General features: G+C 38.5%; 3 protein-coding genes across 6 annotated transcripts; 1 reads left to right on the plus strand and 2 right to left on the minus strand.

Annotated features, from left to right (window-relative positions):
• Positions 1–667: 667 nt before the first annotated feature.
• acad8 (acyl-CoA dehydrogenase family member 8) lies at positions 668–7,044 on the minus strand. The gene is made up of 11 exons (XM_005809471.3): positions 6,821–7,044; positions 6,219–6,319; positions 5,541–5,710; positions 5,288–5,397; positions 5,074–5,150; positions 4,323–4,460; positions 4,085–4,220; positions 2,986–3,083; positions 2,716–2,868; positions 1,549–1,651; positions 668–1,466 (listed from the first exon to the last, which is right to left on the minus strand). Exons 1-11 carry the CDS (start codon positions 6,936–6,938, stop codon positions 1,411–1,413), a joined length of 1,260 nt encoding a protein of 419 aa, XP_005809528.2. The 5' UTR covers positions 6,939–7,044; the 3' UTR covers positions 668–1,410.
• Positions 7,045–7,163: 119 nt separating this feature from the next.
• thyn1 (thymocyte nuclear protein 1) lies at positions 7,164–11,867 on the plus strand. 4 transcript variants are annotated; one of them, XM_023351059.1, is made up of 8 exons: positions 7,164–7,252; positions 8,559–8,678; positions 8,912–9,081; positions 9,182–9,250; positions 9,344–9,436; positions 10,480–10,575; positions 10,662–10,812; positions 10,894–11,867. In XM_023351059.1, the coding sequence occupies exons 2-8, from the start codon at positions 8,630–8,632 to the stop codon at positions 10,938–10,940; spliced, it is 675 nt and encodes a 224-aa protein (XP_023206827.1). In that variant the 5' UTR covers positions 7,164–7,252; positions 8,559–8,629; the 3' UTR covers positions 10,941–11,867. The 4 variants fall into 4 exon arrangements, with proteins under 4 accessions (XP_023206827.1, XP_023206828.1, XP_023206825.1 ...); XM_023351060.1 differs by having other exon boundaries at positions 7,165–7,252; positions 8,562–8,678; XM_023351057.1 differs by lacking the exon at positions 7,164–7,252 and adding an exon at positions 7,661–7,996.
• Positions 11,868–13,935: 2,068 nt separating this feature from the next.
• On the minus strand, positions 13,936–23,791 carry vps26b (VPS26, retromer complex component B). Its single transcript, XM_005809470.3, has 6 exons — positions 23,039–23,791; positions 20,040–20,196; positions 19,724–19,888; positions 18,669–18,844; positions 18,445–18,587; positions 13,936–15,085 (listed from the first exon to the last, which is right to left on the minus strand). Exons 1-6 carry the CDS (start codon positions 23,259–23,261, stop codon positions 14,948–14,950), a joined length of 1,002 nt encoding a protein of 333 aa, XP_005809527.1. The 5' UTR covers positions 23,262–23,791; the 3' UTR covers positions 13,936–14,947.
• Positions 23,792–24,219: the final 428 nt, after the last annotated feature.

Here is a 24,219-nt window from a genome sequence, read left to right on the forward strand (position 1 = left end):
TCTGAGTTCAATTTCATTTCCAACGCTCAGGCATGAGTACTGCCAGAAACTGTCTGACGATATGAACTAGGCCGAAAACAATAAAAAAAATACCCAAAACCTAAAGAAGTTCTATTACAATGAAAAACAAATTCACCTACACCTATCAGTCTGGAAAGAGATACAAAACATTTCAGTGAGCCGTCTCGTCCGCAAATGGAGGACGAAGCAGAGGAGTGTCCAGCATAACCAAACTACTCTGCCTGCCAAAGTTAATCGACTCATCCAGGAGGTCACAGAGGTGGATTTGGTGGGTCTCAAGACTTTTCGTAAAAAGCAGTCTTCAATGAAGTGATGGGACAGAGATGGACGTTTTTGTAAAGTGTGTGTACCGTTACATCTGATATAAAAAGATGAAAACGTAGCACACCTGCAAAACAATCGTTTAACATGTTTCTCTCTCTCAGGGTCTCCTGGGCTTAAATATGTTTCAGTTGAGCATTTCAAGAGGTAAAGATGGGTTGTTTGTATAGAATTGAGATATTATGGTAACTTTAGCATTTTAGTACAGAAAAAAAAAAAATCCTGTACACTGCAAAATTAAAAAATCTTACCAAGCACTTTTATTTAGTTTTTAAGTGCAAATATCTTAACACACCTAAAGTGAGACAAAACTAACTTACAAGTAACTTCTCTGCAAGTTATTGGAACTTGTTTTAAGTGAAGAATTTGTTAACTTTGATTTTTTCTTTTTAAAGTACCAGTAAGACTGGTGGATGTTTTACTTCTATCTTGTTATAAGTGAAATAATCTCCCAGTGAAACTAGAACTTGTTCTTATCAATTGTAAGGGATTGTTGACTTAGAAGAAGCTCTTTGAAGAAAAGTTACTTGTAAGTTAGTTTTGGCTTATTTTAATTGTACGAAGATATTTGCAAGACAAAACTACTTGGTAGGACTTTGTGTTTTTGCACTGTAAGAGGAGTGTTGTGGAAATTAAATTTTGACCTTAAACTACCATTATATCTGTCTATTACTTTGCTAAATCTGAGCAGGAGACCAGTTTTTTTGGGTTTTTTTTTTTTACTTAGGCAGATAAATCAGAAAAACATTTCTGTGGCCAATATTTTAGTTTTAATGAGCTATGATTGTAGACTTTTATACATGAAAACCTGTGCAGTTACTGATAAGGCGCTGCACTTTGCACTAGAGGATAATCTTGATTTCCACTTTAAGAGCCCTGTCACAGCTCCTAACTCAGCAAATAATCTGACGCTTTACCTCAAAAATAACATCTCATTTACACCGACCTCTCTGATCATTTCTGTCAAAACTGGAAGAAGTGTGATCAGGACCGGCCACGCCGTCGCAATAAATCAAGACCACAACTACGCGGTCCGCCGTTCGTCTGGACGGGGGAGGAACAGATTTATCACGACTCTGTGAGTAGGTTTCGAGAAATAATCATCCTCATCACCTCGTTGGTTCCTGCAGGAGACAATAAAAGATGTTGGCCCATAAATCAAACGGAGAGCTGCTGCGGAAGCAAAGGGAGAACAGGAACCCCCACCCTCAAGAATCTGATGGACTCGGATGTCCCGCACAAACTGCTGCACTGCGTAATCCTTTAGGTAACCGTAGCCACCGTGCATCTGGAGAGCCTGGTTGCAGACCTGCGGAATAAGAAGACGTGAGAATAGTTTGGAGAAAACTTTTTGGGACGCATTTCCAAACTAAACCGGTGGGATAATCCCGGTTGTGAATGATGACCAATCAGTTTCATCCGTCGATGGGAGAGTTTCGGAGTAAGAGGTTTACCAACACCAGGAAGGGATTCAGAATCCACTTCTGATATTAAATTTGCTTTTTGTCTGTTGTCCCACAAAATAAAAGCTGTTTAACTCAAATAAGAGGAGTTTGTGTTTGTTGCGGGGTTTTTTTTTTTTTAAAAGGTCCTACTGACCCAGATGTAGAAAGGTTTCTATAATGAAAAAAGTTGTTCAGCCGCCAGTAAAAACCCAGCATTACCATTTTCTAGTGAGTTTCCACTCAAAAGTTTCTCTTAGCATTTAGTTATTTTACTACCAGTTTTTTTTTTACTGAGATTTTATTTTTTAGGAGACAAACACAAAACTTGTACATGATTAAACATGTCACGATAAGCAATTAATCAATCCGATTATAAATTCAAATGAGCCCATTCATTTCCATTGTAATAATGAATATTTTCTAAAGGGCAATTTTGTTTACAGAGACATTATAATTCATTTTATTTATTCTTTCCATTTATCGTTTTTGGTTGTCTTGTTTTTATATTGGATATGTCTAAATATCCTAAATAAATGTTATGTACAAAATTAAAGTTTAGTGGTCTTCAAGAGGGAAAACATGCATTATTATTCCAATATCAATGTTTTTACTTGAAAATTTGTCTCAAAACGACAATATTATCGCTTATTGTGATAATTACAGGGACAATTTATCGCCCAGCAAAATTTATCATCATGGTATTTATTATTTTTCTAACAAAAATCCCACCATGGACTTGTATTCAAACCCCCTTACCTTGGATAGCTGTAAATAAAATTAGCAAACAGTCGGTCTTTGTGTAACTTGATCTCAATATAAAAACAGCTGCTCTGTGAATAAATGGAAAATCACCCTAAACACCCCATCCCAACTTTAAAACATGGTGGTGGCAGCACCGTGCCGTGGGAATTATTTCAGTCCGACTCACGTTGAAGCACTCGTCCGTGACGAAAAGCTTGGCCATGGAGCAGAGCGGAACGGCGTCGGCTCGGTTCTCCTGCAGCGCCGTGGCGGCCTCGCGCACCAGCAGGCGAGACGCCACCAGCTTGGTGGCCATTTCTGCCAGTTTGAACTGCAGAAACTACACGAGTGGTGGAGAAACAGACACGTAAAAAAAACAAGCAAAAAAAACAAAACAACAAAAGTTGCATCTTATTTTCGGGGTTCCTGCGCGAGTGCGAAAACCGAAGCTGCTTACTTGGCTGTTGGCGAGCGTTTCGCCAAACTGCTTCCGCACCAACAGGTGATCCTTCGCAAGCAGCACGGAGGCGTGCGCTGCTCCCAGGGAACAGGAAGCTGAAGATGGAGAACACAGGGTAAAAAAACCCCCATAAAATAAAAAACAGCTTCAATGACTAAAGATTTTTGTCCCTAATCCTGAATTTTTCTTTTTTTTTTTATATCTACAAAATCAAGTATATGCTAATCCACAGAAAACAAGCCATTACTCATGCTTTCGACACCTCATGACTTCACTACAATATGCACATTATTGATGCAAAAACCTGCCTGCATTATCCTCCTTCTGAGCTGACGAGGAGACACTTCTGTATCTGTACCAGCTTTAGAGCTGCAGATACATTTAGAATGTCACAATGTTACTTTGTTTTTAAATTAAAAGAAAAAAACAAAAGCTATTAATGTGTAGGCCTGTCATATGAGCACATTTTGCTGGATGATAAATTGCCCCAGAAATTTATTGCGATAAACGATAATATTGTTGTTTTGAGACCATTTTCAAGTAATACAATGAAGCACATTCTCTATTTAACACTGGAACTGGAAGACATTTTAATTTTCCAAGACAAAGTAACAAAAACAACAGAAGCAAGAAATAAAATGAATTATGAAGTGTCTATAAATAAAATGATTCTCAAAGCAACGGCTAGTTGAGACCAAAGCACCAGACTGAAAACTTTTGTCATCCAGTTTTTGGTAGAAAAAAAAGGGAGAGAAAAAAATAGCAAATTATGCAAATTATGCTCATTCTCATTTATCAATTGATTTATTGGGGTGTCTCATTTTCTGTAAAGTGCCTTCAAATGACAATTGCTGTGAATTGATGCTACATGACTAAACTGAATTGAATGTGATGAGGGGTTTTTCCTTTAAATGCACTAAAAATAATGGAATAAAATAGTTGCATTTTCTTTTATTTATTCTGTTTCAGCAGATATATGCACACTAACAAATTCTGACTCTACTCTCTGATCATTGTATTGAATTTTGCACCGTATTCCACTTTTTCTTTTAGCTAAACATTTGGATATCCTAAACTGGGGTGACTTCCTCCTCACCGATATTAATCCTGCCTCCATTCAGGCCCTTCATCGCGATGTTGAAGCCCTGTCCTTCCTCGCCCAGCCGGTTGGTCGCCGGGACGGCACAGTCCTCGAATATCACGGCCCTGGTTGGCTGAGAGTTCCAGCCTACCTGGAGAGGAGCGCAGTCAGACCGGCCGGATCAAATCTGCCATCTAGCGGCTGACTGGAGCACTGCAACATTCAGTACATTTCAAGACGAACAGCACTCTACCTTTTTCTCCTTCTTGCCAAAACTGAGGCCTGGTGTTCCCTTCTCCACCACCAAACATGAGATTCCTTTAGCCCCCTTGCCTCCCGTTCTGCACATCACAACATACACGTCGGTGTCTCCTCCCCCACTGATAAACGCCTGAGAGAGAGAGAGAAAAAAAAGAGTTTCAGTTGCACCAAAGCCCTACAAACGACAAAAATCACTTTGCAAGGCTGCTCTGATCTGAGCTGCTACGCTGATATTTTATCACATTACAACCACAACTTAAAATCCCAGCAGTTAGTCAGTTGATGTGATAGACGAACACAAAGGAGCAAATAATCATGAAGTTTAAAGATGATACGTGGCGAATATGTCGGCCTGTCATAGTAAATTTGCTGGACTATAAATTGTCCCTGGAATTATTGCGATAAACGATAATATTGTTGTTTCGAGACCATTTTCAAAAAATATGTTGACAACGGCATAATAATGCAAGTTTGCCCTCTGAAAGACCAATAAACTTCAGTTTTGTACAGAACACTCAACACTGGAACTGGAAGATTTTTTAAATATCCAAAATGAAACACAACAACAACCAAAAACAATAAATAAAAAGGAAATAAAACCAATAAAGGATTATATTTTATCCTTTTCCTTCCACATCTAAGTTACTCACTACGTTTTTGTGACGGCCTATTAAATAAAATCCTAATAAAATGCATTTAAGTCTGTGGGTATAATGTGACAAAATGCTGAAAACGTTACTTGCCTTGGAGCCATTTAAGACATAATGGTCCCCTTTCCGCTGAGCGGATGTGAGGAGTGAAGCGGCGTCGCTGCCACTGCCTGAAATAACATGTCTCAGTTTTATTCTCTAAGATCCTGAACGTCCGGCGCAAACAATTCAGGGTTCGTTCACAAACTTTATCCACACAATTTCCCTAATATCTTTGTCATTCTCGACGTGGTGCATGGAGGCTGACCTGGTTCAGTCAGACAGTAGGATGCAAACTTTTCCATGGAGCAGAGGTCAGGACAGAAGCTCTCCCTCTGCTCGTCATTCCCAAAGGTGTCAATCATCCAGGCACACATGCTGCAAGATGAGCAAGTTCATCCATATACGTTCAAACGACTGAGTTTTACTTTTTATGTACATAAATGCATATATAAATATAAATCTATAGAACATTTAACTAGTTACAAAACAATAATGTCAGATATTTGACACGGCCATACTTGTGGATGCTAATGTAAGCTGTGGTGCTAACACATCCTGTGGACAGGGCCTCAAAAATGATGGACGTGTCCAGACGAGAGAGGCCTGACCCCCCGACCTCCGGCCGAGTGTAGATCCCACCGAACCCTAACTGGGCCGCTTTCCGCATCGTCTCCACTGGGAAGACTTCCTGCGGGAGGGGGGGGGACAGAAAACACTTTCAGAAGGCAGATGCTGCAATATTTTATAAAGTTGAAAACAGATAGAGGAATGCAACTTATTACTAATTTAATTATTCCAAGCAAAAAAAAAAAAACAAAGAAAAGAAATCCAAAAACCGTTCATATTCTCAGGATTTTAAAGGAAACTGTATCATATGCCATGGTGGAAATATAAAGAAAAGCTTATTTTAGATGTCATGCCAATTTTTTTTATTATAAAACAATTGTTTTCGTAGCAGTTGAAATGGTTTTAACTGGCAGTAAGTTCAAACTGCTCTTTTGTCATAGTGGAATGATTATACAACACACCACTTGTACTAATATTACTTACTACTAACTTAACAATTTAAATATAGCCCAGGGTCTGAATCCATTTTGTGTGCAATGTTGGCACACATAATAGATTTTACTAGACAGAGCATGTAGTTTTCCAGGTTGTCAACTACCTGAACACCAAGGAAAACACTGCAACTGTACCTTTTGGTCCCACTCTGCCATGTGTGGAGCCATTTCATTGGCTGCAAAGTCAAAGGCCACTTTCTGAAACTCCTTCTGCTCGTCTGTGAGTCCATATGAAGCTGTCCACGGAGAGACACAGGGGTCAGAAATAATGTTAACTGTAAAACTGTTCATTTATTTTACAATGCAATGTTAGTTCGGTTTAGATATTTTAAGACATATCTTAAAACTTTTCATCAGCAACGTTGTGGTTCTCTGTAGCTTTGTAAATAAAACCTGACTTGACGAGAGTTTGTTGAACTCAAAAAGCCGAATTATGCAAGTGGTGTTTTAAATCTGATGGTACTCAAGAGGGGGAGCGGCTTTAAAGAGGGGCGTGTAGCCTCTTCTGCTTCGCCACTGGAGGCCCACAGAGACTAAACTAACCAATGACAGCCAGCTGAGAGATGACAGTGTGCGAAATGCATTCTCTTTTATTAAACTGGTTACTAAATATTGGCTTAAATGTTGGGAAGAAGTGGCGTTAGCCTGTTAGCTAACATACTAGCATTACAGATTTTATTTCCCCAAGAGCTACAGTATAAATAAACTATCACAGCTGCCATGATTTATAAACTTACGGTCAATACACGAAGCTATCCCTCGTTTCTGAGAGTTTCTGTTAAACATCAAACGGTGGTTCCGACAGAAGTTGCATCCAAGCCGGGTTATTCTTGACAGAGGTCCGAGGGCGGCCATGTTTACCTCCACAGTTACAACACTGGGTGCGCTCCTTGACAGTCAGCCGGGGAATCAGCTGAGGTTATCGGATGACAAGGGAGGAGTTTTCTTTTTAAATGGATGTCAGAGCTTTATTCTAGAACTTCTTCACGAAACATTTCTCGAGCAAACTTTCTTGTTTTCTTTCTGATCAGTGATCACGTTCAGCTTGCTTCCGTGTCATGCTCTCGCTGTCGCTGGTTTGAATGGAGGAAACGACTCCTACCTCTGGACTCCAGCTGCTTCCCCGAGTAACATTTCGAGCGCATGCACCTCTATGGTTTGGCTGCTGGGTAATGTATTTTTCCTTAAGGCCTCCCATGCCATACCACACTGTGATAAACTACATAAACTACTGCTTCCTGTATTTTAATGTCAAGTTACTTTTTATGATGGACTGTTGTAAACAATAATAATAATAATAATAATAATAATAATAATAATAATAATAATAATAATAATAATAATAATAATAATAATAATAATAATAATAAAATACTCGGAAATGAAAGCAAACAAATTTTGTCCCAGAAGGACTAAACAGCCAACAAGATTATGTTGCATTTGACATACCTCGGAAAGTTGGGCTCCAAGTCATCTTTCCAAGTGGATTAGTTATTCTAATTTTTTTAAGCTGTCAGTAGTGCTTTGCTGGCTGACGATAGTGTGCCTAATTTCATCAATAGTAATAGGAATCAGATATACTGGCCAGGTTTTTCAAGTGGCAAAAAATATACAACCGAATCTTATTTATAGAAAATCGCCAGACTTCGTGCAAACACTGCACAAAACACAGACAGCATTTAAAACACATATGTGTCAATGAGTCGCACAAAGTGTATTAATTAGCTCAGTAGAATAGGTTATACAAGCTGTTGTATGAGGCAAGCTGTAAGAAAGTAAAAGTTTAAAACCCCGCTTTTCGCTTAACACTGAATGCAACATTAGCCGAATAGCGAGCGTCAGAAAATGCATTTTGTTGACGTCACGCGCTGTGGGCTTTTCGCGGGATTTGAAGGCCTGTCTGACTCAGGAAGGTATGACATTAGGCTTTACATTATTTATCCATACATTACACTGGGTTTTTAGTTCATTTTTTTTAACTTAACGCATGTCATTAGGAGCACATAGTTCTCAATTCACGGCCTGGGTCGCGGTGTTTCACGTGAATGACGTAAACATTTATTTATTATACAAAAACTGGAAAATAAACATGATTCTTCCTGCGTTTTCTTTTTTTTATTAATCCCACAATTAAAATGTTAGTTGTTGTGGTTAGCAGGTACAGCTTCTAACCGTTTTGAACGAGCCTGGAAATTTTACGCAGCATAAACTTGTAAGATTAATATTTTACGGAGGGCACACTGTAAAAATGAAAAAATAGTGTTTAATATTACAGTGCTGTGATAAAGTGTTCGTCCCATGATAGATTTCTACTGCCTTTACTTTCGCCACACTTAAATAAACGTTACAGGTAACCACCCTTCCCCCAGTTTGTGGTTGTTGCTTTTCTTTTTGCAATCAAATAAATACCCGTCATTTGTCTTTATATTTACCTGGACGCTAAAATTTGTTTGATAAAAGTCTATATATCTCAAGCAGGGGATAAAAGCACTGAATAGTACACAGAGTCCCAAGATCCTCCAGTGGATCTTTGCAGACTGTGAAGGATGCCCCCAAAGAAAAAGCCCAGAGTGAGAAAAGCATCTGCAAATTCAGGTAAGCATTTAAATTCCCTGCAGGATAAAACTTTTTATTAAATGTTATATGCATGTTTTATTTATTCAAAAACATATATGACAAGGCTTTAGTTATTTATGCTTACGTCATTTGTAAACCCATTAGCCAACACTATATTTGTCAAAGACTATGTTTGACAGCAACTAGAAAAAGAGACCTATTAAATACTCTTCTTGCTTTCTTATTTCTTAATGAGCAATTGAACGTTGCAGGCAAAATCGTCGATGCCGAGGAAACCTCTGCAGCTGGCGGGAAGAGGAAAGCTGCAGCTCCTGATGCAAAAACCGGGAAGGTTTCTGAATCTGCAGGCTCTCCCGTTTTCGCCCGCTGGCTCATGAAGTCTGAGCCCGAGAGCCGCTTTGAAAACGGCGTCGACGTAAAGGTACAGAAAACAGGATCACCTTCTTTAGGAAACGAGAGGAATTGTGGTCCTTGCCTGAGCGTTTCACGTCCACGCATCATTTATTTATTTATTTTTTCAGTTTGGCATCGAGGATCTGAAGGCTCTGCCCAATCAGACCGGCTGCTGGGACGGCGTCCGCAACTACCAGGTGTGTCGAGTTGATAATTTAACTCCGCTTTTATTTTGTAAAAAAAAAACCCAAAAAAACTCTATGAGGAAAAGTGGAAATTCGTGTCTTCAGGCTCGTAACTTCATGAGGCAGATGAAAGTGGGGCAGCAGGCCTTCTTTTACCACAGCAACTGCAAGGAGCCGGGGATCGCAGGGGTCATGACAGTGAGTCACTCTTCTCCTGTTGAAGCATTAATAATAATAATAAAAAAGTATTCAGACCCCTGGAACAGTTCTGTGATTTTTTTTTTCTCCTTTCTATAATTACAAAATTTAATGTATTTTATTAAGACCAACACAGAGTAGAGCACAATTATGACAAAGTTATGCATGGTTTTGAGAATCTTTTACAAATATAAACCTGAAAAGCACCCTTAACAGGATATCAGCTCCTCCTTAAGCAGCCTTAAATTTATTTATGGAAGTTGAAGGCCTTACAATGTCTGAAATTGACTAAAGAAAATGTTAATTGTCCTTAAATAAACAAATCACAGATCTTAAATTGGGTTGTGGTGGGACTATTTAATCTCATATAAATATAATCTCAGTAGTATATATGTATAATCTCATATATGTGTAGGTTTTTCCTCCCAGGACTTTTCTTTAAGGCAAAACTTTGACATCTTGACTCACTGATTCTATGAGTCAAGGTTACCTGTAATACGCTGCTAATACTTGCTAGATATCGTAGCTAGCTAAATAGTTTACTTGCTAGCTCTTTTCTAGCTAGCAAGTAAACAAACAAGTCGTCAGCAACTAGCGTTCGAGTCCCTAGCTAGCTTGCCAGCTAGCTAGAAAGCCATGTGCCATTTTCATTATGTAAGAAGCACAATGCTGCTACCAAGAGCCACAAAAAGACCTTGGAAATTTCACAGTTTTGGTGCCCTGCATTTTTTTGTACATCTCTTGTGATATGGGTCTTAAATTTCATTCGTAATGGTCTTCAAAGGGTCTTAAGAAGTCTTAAATTTGAGTTGGTGAAGCCTGCATAAGCCCTGCTTATACTCCTAAACAAAATCCAGTGCTGCCTATTAGTCACCTAAATTGTAAAATGCAGTGTTTTTAGATTTTTATTTATCAAATTTGGAAAACCCATGCATCATTTTTCCTCCACTTCACAATTATGGTGTATGATCAAGTTGGTATGACATATGAGTCCTTCTGGGAGGTACTGTAGGTTTGACGCTCAGCTCTGTTTCCTGGATCAGATCGTGAAGGAAGCCTACGTGGACCACACTCAGTTTGACAAGAAAGACGCTCACTACGATGCCAGCAGCACGCCGGACAACCCCAAGTGGAGCATGGTAAGTTAGGAACACGGTCCGTTCAGCGGTTGGTTGATAGTAAAGATTCCTCTTCGGAGCTGAGCTTTGGGTTCCCGGTTCCTCAGGTGGATGTTCAGTTTCAGAGAATGATGAAGCGTTTTGTTCCTCTGTGGGAGTTGAAGGAACACCACCTCCAGCACCGTGCCAACGGAGGACCTCTGAAGGACGTGGCTCTGTTCACCAGGGCCCGGCTCTCCGTTCAGCCTCTCACTCCAGGTCTGTACGAACCAGTCACTGTGGTTTTATGTCACAATCCCAACCTGGTTCTAATTGCTTTTTTTTTTTTTTTTTCCATAGAGGAGTTTGACTTCATTTTGAGTCTGGAGGACAAAGAGCCACTGTGAAGGACTGGGTTCACGACGCTGTGAAACCATTCACTATTTAGAATAATAAATTAGTTTGTTTTGACCAGAGATTTCTTCTGGGAGCTTGCTTTAGCAGGAATAAATTAAACTGTTGCATGTAAGAAGGATGCATTCACAACATACGGACAACATGAAACCACACGCACAAGTTCTGCTCGATGACTATCTTTGGTTTTAGCTGTCAAGTTGTCAAAGTAACGCGCTAAATCTTAAATGTATGCGTGATATACAAAAGAGAAAACAACGCAGTGCTTTGCTACTGATTGTGAATACTATGACAGATAGATAAGGTCCAAGGGTATCACATTTCCCAGGTCAAGAACAGTTTTAATAAAAAAAATAGCGAGGTCAGTTATGCTAGCTTGACTCTGACAACCTTAGCATGTAGATGTGCTGTGGAATTTGGACATTTGAACATTATACGTTTGACTTTCTTCTAAACACAAATTAGAATTTTGTTACCAACCAATACAAGAATCATTTTATGTTGTTCATAAGGCGAAAATGAAAATTGTGCACAATGCTGATCTAAATTATGCGACTCGTGTTTGCATGACAGGAAGTGATGATGAAAAATGCAGCAACGACTTCACCGAGTTGAACGCGATTACATCAGGGAAGGCAACTCTCTCTTTCCTTTTCTTTTTTTTTTGGTGAGTTATGCATTTTTAAAGAGAGAAAAAGGAGACACATCTGTGGAATTCATGGTTATTCTTTTATATTTAAAAAATGTGAAACACTTATTCTGCCTTTATCTTAGCAAAGAGATGCATTTCTGTTTTCTCAGGCAGAGACTAACTATGTATTATAATGTTGAAATAGAAATGGATTTTCCTCCTTGGATCTGCTACCCATCTAGGACGATTAAAGATATGGAAGTTCAGAACAATAAAACAAAAACCATGAGTTTAATTTGTAGTACAGTTATGTGTTGCGCTACCTGAGTGCTAACATTTGCAGATAGGAATTCCTCAAAGAGAGTTAGCAATTGTTAGCACTGGTTCCTTACAGGAAGAAGTCTCATCCAGAGACCTTGCCTCAGTTTTCTTTTCGTATGAGGGACATTCTTTTTGAAAGAGGCTAAATGCTAGCTTTTATTTTAGAGGCAGCATTTTTCTTTTAAATCTGAGCTTGTGTACATTTGAATAAAATTGTGTTTTTTAACTGGGGATCAGAGAGAGAGCCATAGTTCAGCTTTCGGTTGCGTGGCAGTACCTGATCTCCTTTGAAAGAACGCCTGTCCTTGGGCACATCTGCCCCTCATCAGGCTTGGCACAGTTCGTAACGAGACAATTCAAAGCGGAGCTAAGTCTCTCTGGTGAGATGTTCTTTCGGAGCACAGCTCCTCCTCTACATTATCCAGCAGCCCCTTTTGTCTCCCTGCATTAAGATTTAATAACCTGAATGTCAGCGTGCAGATCAGCAGTAATACCAGCCGACGCTATGATAACGGCAACACGCCATTGTGGTGTTTGCGGTACGTCTGGAAATCCTTCCCCAAATCTGTTTAACAGAAACACAAGGCACCTTCATTTGACTACATACAGCAGCCGCTCGGCCTTGGGCCTGACAAGCTGGCTGCATAAATATTCTATACCCTTGATGTGAGGCGTCATTTTCACTAACTGGTTTGCAAAGACATTTAACCAGTTACACTAGTTGTAATACTCTGCTGCACAAGCTCAAAAAGACAAAGAAGCTGAGTTTGCCAACTAGTGCAACTTTTATCTGCTAGCTTACTAACAGCGTCAAAGGCCTGCTAGATGGACGAAGCGACACACAATGCAACAATATAGCAATTACCCTAAAATCCAGTGATTTGGTGGATGACCTTGTCAAAGCTTATTTTAACCACATTATTCAAGCCGTTGAACAAAATAAGCCCAACTAGTTAACTAGTGAAGATTTAGGAACATACTTACACATTGTCAATTTATATTAAAACGTCTATGTTGTAATTTTTAAGAAAAACACAGACTTGCTAACTGGCACACCTTGCTAGTACAGGGTTGGACTTCCTTTCTCCTTTTAACATTCTCCGCAAACCCTCAAGATGGGTGAGTGACAATCCCAGCAGAATTACAATTTTCGAAATTCTGCGCCCAACCAGTCTTCCATGAACAACCAAACCAAGTTCAAAGTCACTTAAAACCAACGTCTTTCCCATTTCTGATGCTCCCAACTTAAGGAGGTCGATGGGTGTAACTAGTAAGTAGCCAGTGAGCATAATTCATCACAAAGCTAGTTGGGACTATGTTAGCCTGGTAAAACAATGCCTTTGTTCTATGCTTTACTTTGTACAAAGGTCTGGACTCTAGGCTATTTGCTTGCTGAAGGTGTGAACTTTATTGGAGTTTTAAATTTTACCCAGTTGCTAAAGTTTGGCCGTGATGTAACACATCTATTTGACGCTATGAAGCTTACCAGAAATTACCTGCGCTGTAAACAACCATCCCTCACTGCGAAGATTAAAGATGGCTATTAATTCAATATTTGAAAGCGTAGCCAACCTGAACCGAATGGCTACGTTTCACTTCTACCTCTGCCAAAACTACAACCACGGCAGACTACAATTCTGAAACGGCACAGAAAAATTGACGTCATTGCTCACAATTCCTCTTTCTGTCCGCTGAATGGCCTGGTGGAAATTCTACTGGGCAAATTGAGCTCAATGGGGAAAGACGAAGCACTGAATGGAGATGAGAATCGAGCAGAATCGTATGGCGAGGCTTTCGTGCTACTACATAGCTGGACACCAATCCACTAGTTAGCAAAGTGTTGGTGTCTAAACTGGTACAGAAGTGGTATTAGGAATGTAAAACTAGTGGAATTAGAAAGTGATGGCCATCAGTGGTATTTTTACAACCCGGAACTAATGTTTGTGTTGTCTCAAGCTTTGAATGCTACTTTCATTTTGCATTCAGAATTGTGCCGCATTAATAAATCCACTCAATTATGGACAAACACACAAGAGTTTTCCATTTGGCATCAATTTATTGGACGCTTGGGAATGAGGAGTAATCGATAAGCATTTTGCAAAAGATAGATAGTTCTACTGTAATTTTTCTCTGGTTAAAAGACTAAAATCATGTTAGAGGCAGGAAGATTTTCATTAGCTTAATACACATAGGCACAACTTTCAAGTCTCTAATGAGGAGGATACAGATGACTCCATACGGTCGGACCCTAATACAAACACTTCTCCGAAACACCACTGGAATGCTGAGGTAAAAGCACATGGACATGACAAGGTCAATCTGTAGCTCTGTGTCCGGGTTAAATCAACCTATACAAGCTGGAACAGGTTAACAGGTTTGACTGGTCTTATTTACAGATTAAAAAAACAACACAAAAACAGAAAGTGGGATAATACTTCAAAGCTCTCGCCCAAACGGGTTCCAGTTTCTGATGCGTTTTGTGCAACAAAAAAAAAGAAAAAGGAAAACGTGTTCAACAAGATCAAGCAGTGCAAAGTCGATTCTCTTATGTTCTCTCTCCTTGTTAGACCTTATAGGAATTCATTCATTCAACGTGGAATGTCAGAGATTCACTTGGTAGAAAATTGGTATTTGACAAAGAAAAAGGGAAATCAATACATCCAAAAAGCATTAGAATGTAATGAAGAAAGTGTAAAAATGTAAGGAATTTTACGTGATCTTACACAGCAGACACTGCGACAGGTGATTAGTTTGATTCCTGTACAGAAAATAATAAGCATGTGTGAGGAAGGAGCCTGTAGCCACCCTGAACGCCTCATGCAAACTGTTTTTTTCTTCTTCCTTTTTTAAAAGTTCACGCACGGTATTAGTGTGCATCGTGCTGTGTTTTTTTCCCCTCCTCCTTCCTCCCTTTTCACTCGTTTTATTTTATTTTTTTTTAAACCAGCACAGCCACGAGTAAAACAGCTGCCTCGCCAGATGTTTGCACAGTTGTCAGGTGATCACCCGTCCAGTGCAGATTTGCCGGCGAGCGGAAGGAGGGCGGAGCTACCCGCTCTCCTCCTTGGCGGCCTGCTCCAGGGCGCTCTCTGAAGCGGCCGAGCCCTCGAACCTCTGGGAGGCGATGGCGGCCTGATGGGACATGCTTTTCCTCACCACGTCTCCTTTTCTCCACAGTGTGATTTCCTGTTAGGGTGGAGATAACGAAAGGTGACTCTTTTTTTTTGTTTATTTCTTTTTGCAGCCCTGCACAAGCAGACTTCAGTGGATTATTCACAATCTGAACAGACTATGTTTTTCATATAAAGCTGAATGGAAGAACCCCCCCCCCAAAAAAAAATCATTACTAACTTCTATTATTTTATCAGCTATAACAAATACTGAATGAATAAACAGAAAATGTGGGTTTTCTCACATTATTAAACTTTATTTAATAATGTGTATTAAATAAATATAGTATTTATGAAATATAGGTATTTCATAAATATACGATGCTGAATAAAAAAATAAAAGTTTCTTACTTTTACGTACTCCTTTTCGAGCATGTTAAGATTATTGTAGTACAAAAATATGTCTTTTGCATTTCTTGTTCATGTGTATGATTTCAAACTTCTATTGTGTTCACAATAAAAATAGTAAAAAAAATACAAATAAAAGATGAAAAAATAAAATACGTGAAACACTTGATACCCCATGAGCAGAGATATTCATACAGTCTGTGGGACTCTTGAAGGAAGGAATTAACTAACAACATCTTTCGAAATAAATAAGTCAGCCATTTTTATTAGAATCATGCTTTTTCCCCCCCTCCATCAAGTTACATTTTTTCTCTCTTACATCTTCGCCTTTGAAGCGCACAAGTAATTTTTGTTGAGAAGTTGACGCTACTTCGTGCTACTAAGGAGAAACTTTAGCTTGTTGAGTGTTTATATTTCAAAACAGAACTGTATAAAGAGCATTTTGCAACCAGCATTAAATCAACAATTAATGAAACAAAAGTCACATTTCAGTCTCATCTTTCCAAATCATCTTTGTCCATTTTGTGTAATTTTACTTTGTATTTCTGTTCCAAATAAATACTTAAGTCTACTTGACTAAAGAGGAAGTTCTGCAACAAAACCCAGGGTTTTTTTTTTAACTACAGACTGAATGTAGAGAACATCCAGATCTATATGTTTTGTTAAAATATGAGCTAATCCTTTAAGATATGACATAATTATATCCAACACTCTAGGTTCCAAGTATAGAAAGTACTTGACAATTTATCTGGTTACAGTGCAACACAGTGGTAAACATGTACTGCCACAGTTTTATTTTTAGTAAAATTATGGTGCTTTACTTTAGTCAAAAGAAGTCCAACATCTGTTTGGTCCAAATCCCATGATCTGAACCAGGGGTTTGCAACAAGCTTCCACAACTGTCACTAAAAGTACCTGTCATTTTTATGTAGGTCTATCTATTAATAATAGGCAAAAAAAAAAATATGTGCAAATATCAACATCCCATATCAGAAAATGTTACCATCATCTTTAGAGTTTTCTATATTTCAAACCTAAAGATAAGAATAAAATCACTGGGTTTTTTTTTTAAATAACCGACTTCTTGTAGTAGATATTTATGAAAAAAAATAATACATCATGCCACGTAATATTTGTGGTTCTAAAATGGCTTAACGTCACTGCATTGGGTTCAGAAATGCCTCTTTGGATAGTAAAGGTTGCAGACCCATGTTTTGGACTAAGGGATGCATAAATGAACTGCAACATTTAACACACCAGGAGATTAGTTTTCATATGGAATCTAAAAAAAGCATCAGAAGAGATTAATAGCGATCGCTGCTCGGTCAGCAGCCTAAATGACATCTTCCAAGAGCGGGGAAAACAACAACAAAAGTACTTTAATAAAACCACATTCAAAAACAGATTTCATTGAGAATATCCCTGCTTTACTTTCCTGGCCACATTTTCCCCTGACCCACAGAGAGAGGGCTAACCTTTATTGTGATGCAGTTTCATGCATTATGTATCAGAACGCTGGCGGCCGTGATTTAAGTAAGAGCTGGAGCTTCCTCAGCAAAGACTGCACGGGGATGTCCGCTAAAAGCCGCAGACAGAGAGAGAAAGAGAGAGAACAAGAGAGAGAGAGAGAGCGAAGCTGCGACAGAAACATGCAGCAGCAGTTCTGTATCGACGTGTTGTGGTCTAACACCGTTCCTGTATGTTTTACTTTTGCAGTAGTCCAGACTCGCTGCTTAAATCTAAAGTTTCACCTATAAATAATGGCAGAGATTTCAAATGGAACATGAGCACAACTCTGGATGGATAAACAGATCAACACACCACACAAGGGATTAGGGATTAACAGATGGACGAATGGATGGATGGGTCAAAAGATGAAAGAAGTGCGTGGAAGAATTGATGGATTATTAGAACAATTACACAATGGTACAAGAAAAAAAAATGGAAATAATTTTCTATACTCCGGCATTGCAAAAAAAAATTTTTACCAAGCATTTTTGGTCTAGCAAATATCTTATTACACTGCAAATAATAATCCTTTAATATAGATGAAAAAGTTCTAGTTCCAGAAGCAGATTATGAAGACATTTTTCCCTTGTCATAAGTGCAGTAATCTCACAGTGAAACTAGTACTTTTTTATACATTTTAAGGAATTATTGACCAAAAACAAAATCTGCTTTTACCCCAAAAAAGGTGAATTATTTAACATAATCGGGTCATCTACTAATCTAAAACTCTGAAAGTAACTCACTTCCATGAAGGTTGACATTAAAATGAGGTTTGAGCCTGACTAGATTATCTCGTGTTAACAGAAAAAGTGTAAAAGATGATAGAAATGCCTCTTTTTACAGATTTCTTAAACATTTTGGCTCAAACTAATTTAAAATGAGAAGAAGAAAAACAAAATTCAAAATTTTAGTTTCCAAACCATTGTTTCATGCACTAAATGTGAAAAAAAAAGAAGACATTCTCTACTAAACCAAAAACGCTTGGTAAGATTTTGTGTTTTTGCCATGAATTTAGCACATTTATCCCAAACGGCGACCACGCCCTCCTGATCCCTGCAGCAGGTCCGACTTTTAAAACAACTAATGAGCCTCCAATGTAGCACTTAAACTGTTCCATCAGGCTCTGTTGTTGTTGCGCCTGCAGAGCGTAACCAGGGGCGTGCGAGCGCTACAGCAAACCAGCGGTTCATATCGATCCGTGTGAATGAAAGACTCGCTTTAGTTGACGCGAGTTGAAAAGTTAATGGACTGTGGGGCGATCAATTTTAGAATTCAATCTGTGTCCGAGTGGCGGAACAAGCTGGATTGTTAAGGTCGGTGTTTCTTTATTTTATGCTCAATGGGAAATAAATGCGTTGTGCGCATCACCAAAAGCGAATGACGGTGAGCTCAGTGTGTTGGTGATCTGGTACTTCCTTTTTTTTTGCCTTTTAATCTATAACTTGAGTGTAATTTTATTCTTTTTTTTTTTTTTTTATAACCGAGGCCCTTCACTTTTGTTTTTTCCCCCCCCCATACCTGTTGTTTAAAGTAGCGTCTCTCCTCTTCATCGATCAATACCAGATTCAGGTAGTAGCGCACGGAGAACTTCTTGTTGATGTCTCGCATGGTCGGAGTCAGATCATAACCGGCCAGAAATAATCGGATAGGAATAGATTCACCTGAAAGATGAATCGCATTTAATTGCCTTTTTTTTTTTTGCTTGTTTGTTAGAGCTGTAACGCTAAATGAAAGACGCTCACCTCTAACCGGCGCTCCGTCCATGATCTCGTACTTTGCGATCGTGTCGTTTTCGTGGTAGACGCTCGGGCCGGTGCCGGTCGTCTCGCGTTTGATGATGTCGATCTCCATGTGTTTTATTTTAATCCTCACCAGGAGGAAATAGATTTTGCCCACAATCACATCCTTCAGATGGTATCTGTCACAAAACAAAAGATAGAAACCAAAGAAGAAGAAGAAAAAAAAAACAAACTTACTTCAGTAATGAATGAAGATTATTTTAGTTTGATTTTTGGTCAAGGAACCTTTAAGCTGATACATGAATAACCCCGTTTTTTTTCTTTTCTTTTACCTATGGATCGTTTTTTACCTATGAGGATTAACAAACAGGAAAAAGAAATTGTTTTTCAACTCTTTATATCCTTTGTGGTAAAATTTTAATGTTTTTCGTCTACACTTTGAAATCAGAAGTATACTCTGCTCTAGCACTACAAGCCCATAAAATATTTCCAACCATTTTTGTTGTTGTTGGTTTTGACAGTTTTTCCCTTGGTTCCTAAAACAGCTGGTTTTAGGAACCGGCTTTAACTTTCTACCAGCAACACACTTAAAAGCATTATATTTCATATTCAACCATCGCTTCAAAAGTCTTCAGGAAAAAGACTTTTGAAGCGAGCACATCTTGCTCTGCTGAGGATCTTTACACAGGGTGGGACTAGCAAGAGCTAATGCTAGCTTGCATCCTCTCTGTTTTGATATGCCTTGTTGATTAGTTAGCTCATGTTTTCTTATTCACATGAAGATTTTCAACAATATTCAGCTGTGTAAAAGTAATGCTGCTCTCCTGTTTGAGAGCCAATGCAACTCTAACTTATTTTTCCCCATAATCAAGAAACGCTACAAAATGTTTGTTTGTTTTTTTTTAAAATATGCCTGTGATCAGTAAGCAATAACATCTAAAGATTCAATGGGTGCAGATTTCTTTTTGGAACAAACATCAGCTTTTCTTCGCTTGTTGCTGATGTTAAACGAAATCACAACTGTCCATGGAGTAGTTTATAATCTCAACATGTCTTACTTAGATTTGTTATACTCAAACTCAATATGGAGGCAGTCTTCGATTCCAACTTCCATCTTGATGGAGGAGTTGAGTTCAGGATAGGTGCTCAGTGTGTGGACCACAATGTCCATCTCTTTATTTATGTCATTTAATCTTCTTATCACCGTGGCGCGAAGGAAGTACCTAAAAACGTAAACAGATTTTTTACATCCAATCTATAAATGTGGCATAAAGACAACATCGTCGGTTAAACGTGTTGCATGCCAAACGGGTTAAAATGTAACCCTTACATCCTCTGTACCTGCACAGCAGCGGAGCGAATGATCAAACGCACCTTAGCTTGACATTCTGGCCTGTGTAGGACTCGTAGGGTTTCTCGACATGTGTGAACTCAAAGTCGAAGGTCTGCGACTGCGTTATTTCACCGGGTCTCGCAAGATCCTTCACCAGGGAAACAAATTCATGATGGTTTCCTCTGTCGTAATACAGCTCTGGACAAACGTCGGGGGAGAAAGGTGAGGTTAAAAATCCAAAAAAACCCAAAAACATAACAAGGCAATCTACACAAAATTACATTAAAAGTATAAATATGTCTATGAAAGCCAGTACGTTACCCTGCACTTGAATGCTTTTTTTTTTTTAACTGCTTGTTATTTCATGATAATATGGAACATGATTACATACAAGTTTAAATCAATCATTAATTCCTTTGGTTAAAGAAACTTTGACAACTCTAGCTTTAATCTACATTTTAAAAAATGTAAACATTTTTGGAATACGGTACGATTTTTTTAACAGTAAACAAAACTCGCATTTAAATACAAGTAATAATTACTCAGCTGAAACCAAAACTACTTGGGACTTTATATTGTACAGAATATATGAGAAATGGATTTGAAGCTAAAGTTAAGATTTTTTGGATGGTGAAGAATTAAATAATAACAATAATAATAATAACAATAATAAAATGCAAAAATCTTAAATATAATTAAACCAAGCTCAAATTACATTACGTCCAAGTATTTCTGGTACATTACTATCTATCGGCACAGAGACAAACATTCCTGTCTCTTTCACTGAAAATATTAAAAGAATACACTTTATTTTGCTACTAAATATTCATACAACTACAGCAGTGTTATCTATAGCATGTGGAGGATCACATCAGCACAGGTCTTTCTGTTTCCTTGCAGCCATGATCCTCTGATACTTTCAGTTTGGAAGGCATTGAACACTTTGTTGTTGATTTCCGCCTGGAGATTTGGGACAAGCCTCCCAACCGTGATGCAGCTCACATCACTGGTTATGATGAAGCACCATTCAGGTGTTTTGCACCACGATATGTAGGACAAACCCCAGAAATAATCACTACCCACCTCCATGTACTACTTTCCAGTTTCACATTTAGGCTGCAAATTTCCTTCAGTTCAACTGGGAGTGTATAGAATAGGATAATTGCTTTTTTTTAATGCATTTGTTATATTTTATGTTTATACAGTCCATTTCAAAGGTAGTCATACCCCAAAGACAGCGGTGTCTAAAGTTTGACACAGGGCCCATTTGTGACCTTTGACATGATTTGGTTCACCACCTCTTCACCACAAGTCAAAAATGGGTAAAAATGTAGCCAACAAGATAAAAAGCATTTAATGACCCAAATAATGTGGAAATTGTTTTTTTTTTCTTTTAACAAGGCAACAGCCCAACAGCACTGTTATGTTTTGGATCACCAATTATATACAGACTTTATTTTAAAAATGGATTTATTGTTGAGCAGGTAAAGAGTCACAAAAATAATAATAATAATAATAATTTTGCATTTTTAATTTTATTAATTTTGTGGCCCACAGTGAAGTTTAACTTCTTGTTTTGACTCCCAAGACAAAATATTTGGACACTACTGCACTAAGATTTTTCCAGATTGCAACCACAAACTTCAATAAATTTTATGGACATAGTAGTGCACAACTGTAAAATTGTTTACACATGAAAAATCTGAGTTTGATTTGCACTTTAGGATGGCACTAAATTAAATGCACTAATTGCCTTCAGAAGTGCCTAATTTATAAATAGTGTTTATCTATGCGTAATGTGGTCTCAGTATAAATCCAGCTGTTCTGTGTAGTAATTATTTGTTTGATGAGGAACACTAGTGACCAAACAGCATCGTGATGACCAAAGATTTTGGTTGCAAAACAACATTTTATCTTGTAAAGAACTGTTCAATCAAATATCTAAACATTTACAGAGAGTGGGACAACTGCAAATACCTGTCAACACATGACCTTCCACCTTTACTGAAGAGCAGGGGAAGGAGAACAATAGTGACTCAGGTCTGAACCTTCAGAGTCACATAAAGATAGTTACAAAGTCAGCCTTCTATACCCTCTGTCCAGGATTAATGGACTAATGTCACCAAAACCAGGAAGACAGAGAACATTACTCCAGTTTTGAAGTCCTTAAACTGGCTCCATGTAAGAAGCCCTGTTTAAGTTTACCAGTAACGATGCAGTAGGCTCGACAACCGCACTGAGAATGTGCTCTGGTTCTGATCAGACCAAAATTTAACTGTTTGGACAATGTACACAACACTGTGTGTCATGGAAAACTAACGCAGCACATCACGCCAAATATAAACTATGCAATGAAGTGGTGACAGCGCTGTGTTCTGTAGATGCTGTTCTACATTGGAGCTGGTCAGGGAGACAATAGACGGAGTTAACTTCAAGGCAACCCCAAGAAAGAATATATTTTAAAAAGTTGGTTAGAGGCTGCCAAGGATGTGAGACTGGACAGGAGGTTAACCTTTCAGGACAGTGATCCTAAATATACAACCAGGGCTGCAATTAAGTGGTTTAGAATCATTACTCTGTGTTAGAATGACCAACACCTAAATCCAGATGAACATCTGTCACCTTGAAATTTTAAATTTGATATACGCAGATACTGTCCAGTTAATCTGTTCAATCAATTTTTTTGTTGTTGTTGAAAGAATTCAACAATATTTCACCGGGTTGACTTGGAAAGCTCACAGATGCACACAAAGCTGGTCCATCAAATAAAACCAGAATACATTGAATTGAAGCTTGAGATTGTAATGTGAAGAAAAATCTGGAGAAAGAAACTCCCAAAGGTTGACACCGGATGTGCTTTTCTAGAAAACAAACAAAGTGCAATAGGCAAGCTCTCCTAAACTACAAATCTCTGCATTTCACAAATATTCTTATGAAGTACACCCAGTGCTTTATGAAGAATAATGTTTAAATTCCAGATCAAAGGAATAACTTGCTTGTGATCATTTGTTGCATTATATGACTAATACTTCCCACCCACCTATTTGGCCGACAAATTCAATTTTGATGCCGTGATGCTCCAGCCTCTTCCCGGGGTTCTTCAGCGTCACATTCACCTTTCCACTGACCGTCTCCCCGTCGTAGAAAAGAAAGTATTTGTCTTTCTTCCCATCTTCGGTCTTGTGCTCGACCTTTTTTCTCGTTTCGGCGTCGTTGAGGACTACATCGATTTCTGCACTTTGTCCAAAACTAAAGAAACTCATTATAACGACCGGGATGCGCCGACTCTTATCTCATTAAAGTAGTTGTTATCGCAGCGCAGGGACTTGTTAGCAGGCTGAACCAAAACGACCCCGTTTTTCAACGATGTTTCGAAGCAGAAAACAAAACACACATGAAGGCCTGCAGGGTGAACAAGCTCACTTCCCCCTTTTTGAGCCCGAATAAAGCACTTAAGTCGTGAAGAAACGAAGAAATATTGTACAAACAGAAAAGTCTACTTTGGCTACAGGGCCATACTGACGACAAAACTAGCAATATGACGGTGAAAGCAGAACGCACATGAATATGTGTGTTAGCAAATTAGCCGTTTCCGTTTTTTCTGTTCTGCGTCGGACTCACTTCAACCTTCAACCAACAGCCTAAGGTGGACTCGGTTATCGCAGCGTAATTTACTCTTACATGTTTGTGGCCTGACAGGTGAGACAGAGGATGTTGTCAAACGAGTAAAGATGTAACGTTAGCTCATGCTACTTGCGTCGCGTCGACTACTTCCGGGTAGAGGTTTTTCAAAATAAAACCGGAAAGACGCAAATGCGGCGGTAGACCTTTAAAACTCAAACGCCACAAGCTGTAGCTCGATCGATAGTAGAAAATGCAATATTTTTAGTTTCTAATAAACTGTATTCCGTTTTTTCATTAGTTGTAAAATCATGAATCGTCATTAATAATGGAAATGAAATGACTGTTCAGCGACGTGCTAATATGTCGGCGACTGAAGTTTTCAAAATGACCATTTTGCAGATATTTCAAAACAGCACTTTTTAATACGAAGTGCCATCTCTTGTAGAAAAAAAAACCCAGCTACATCCTTCGGCTCCGTTTTATTTGTTTAAGGATGTAGCTTATTTTATACGTCAACAATTTTTAGTTAAAAGTTGAAATTTCCAAGTTTGAAGCTTGATTAAGCAGTTCCTGGAAATCGAATCAATTTTAGGTTTC

The sequence above is a fragment of the Xiphophorus maculatus genome, chromosome 18, assembly GCF_002775205.1.
Source record: "Xiphophorus maculatus strain JP 163 A chromosome 18, X_maculatus-5.0-male, whole genome shotgun sequence".
Taxonomy (NCBI): Eukaryota; Metazoa; Chordata; class Actinopteri; order Cyprinodontiformes; family Poeciliidae; genus Xiphophorus; species Xiphophorus maculatus.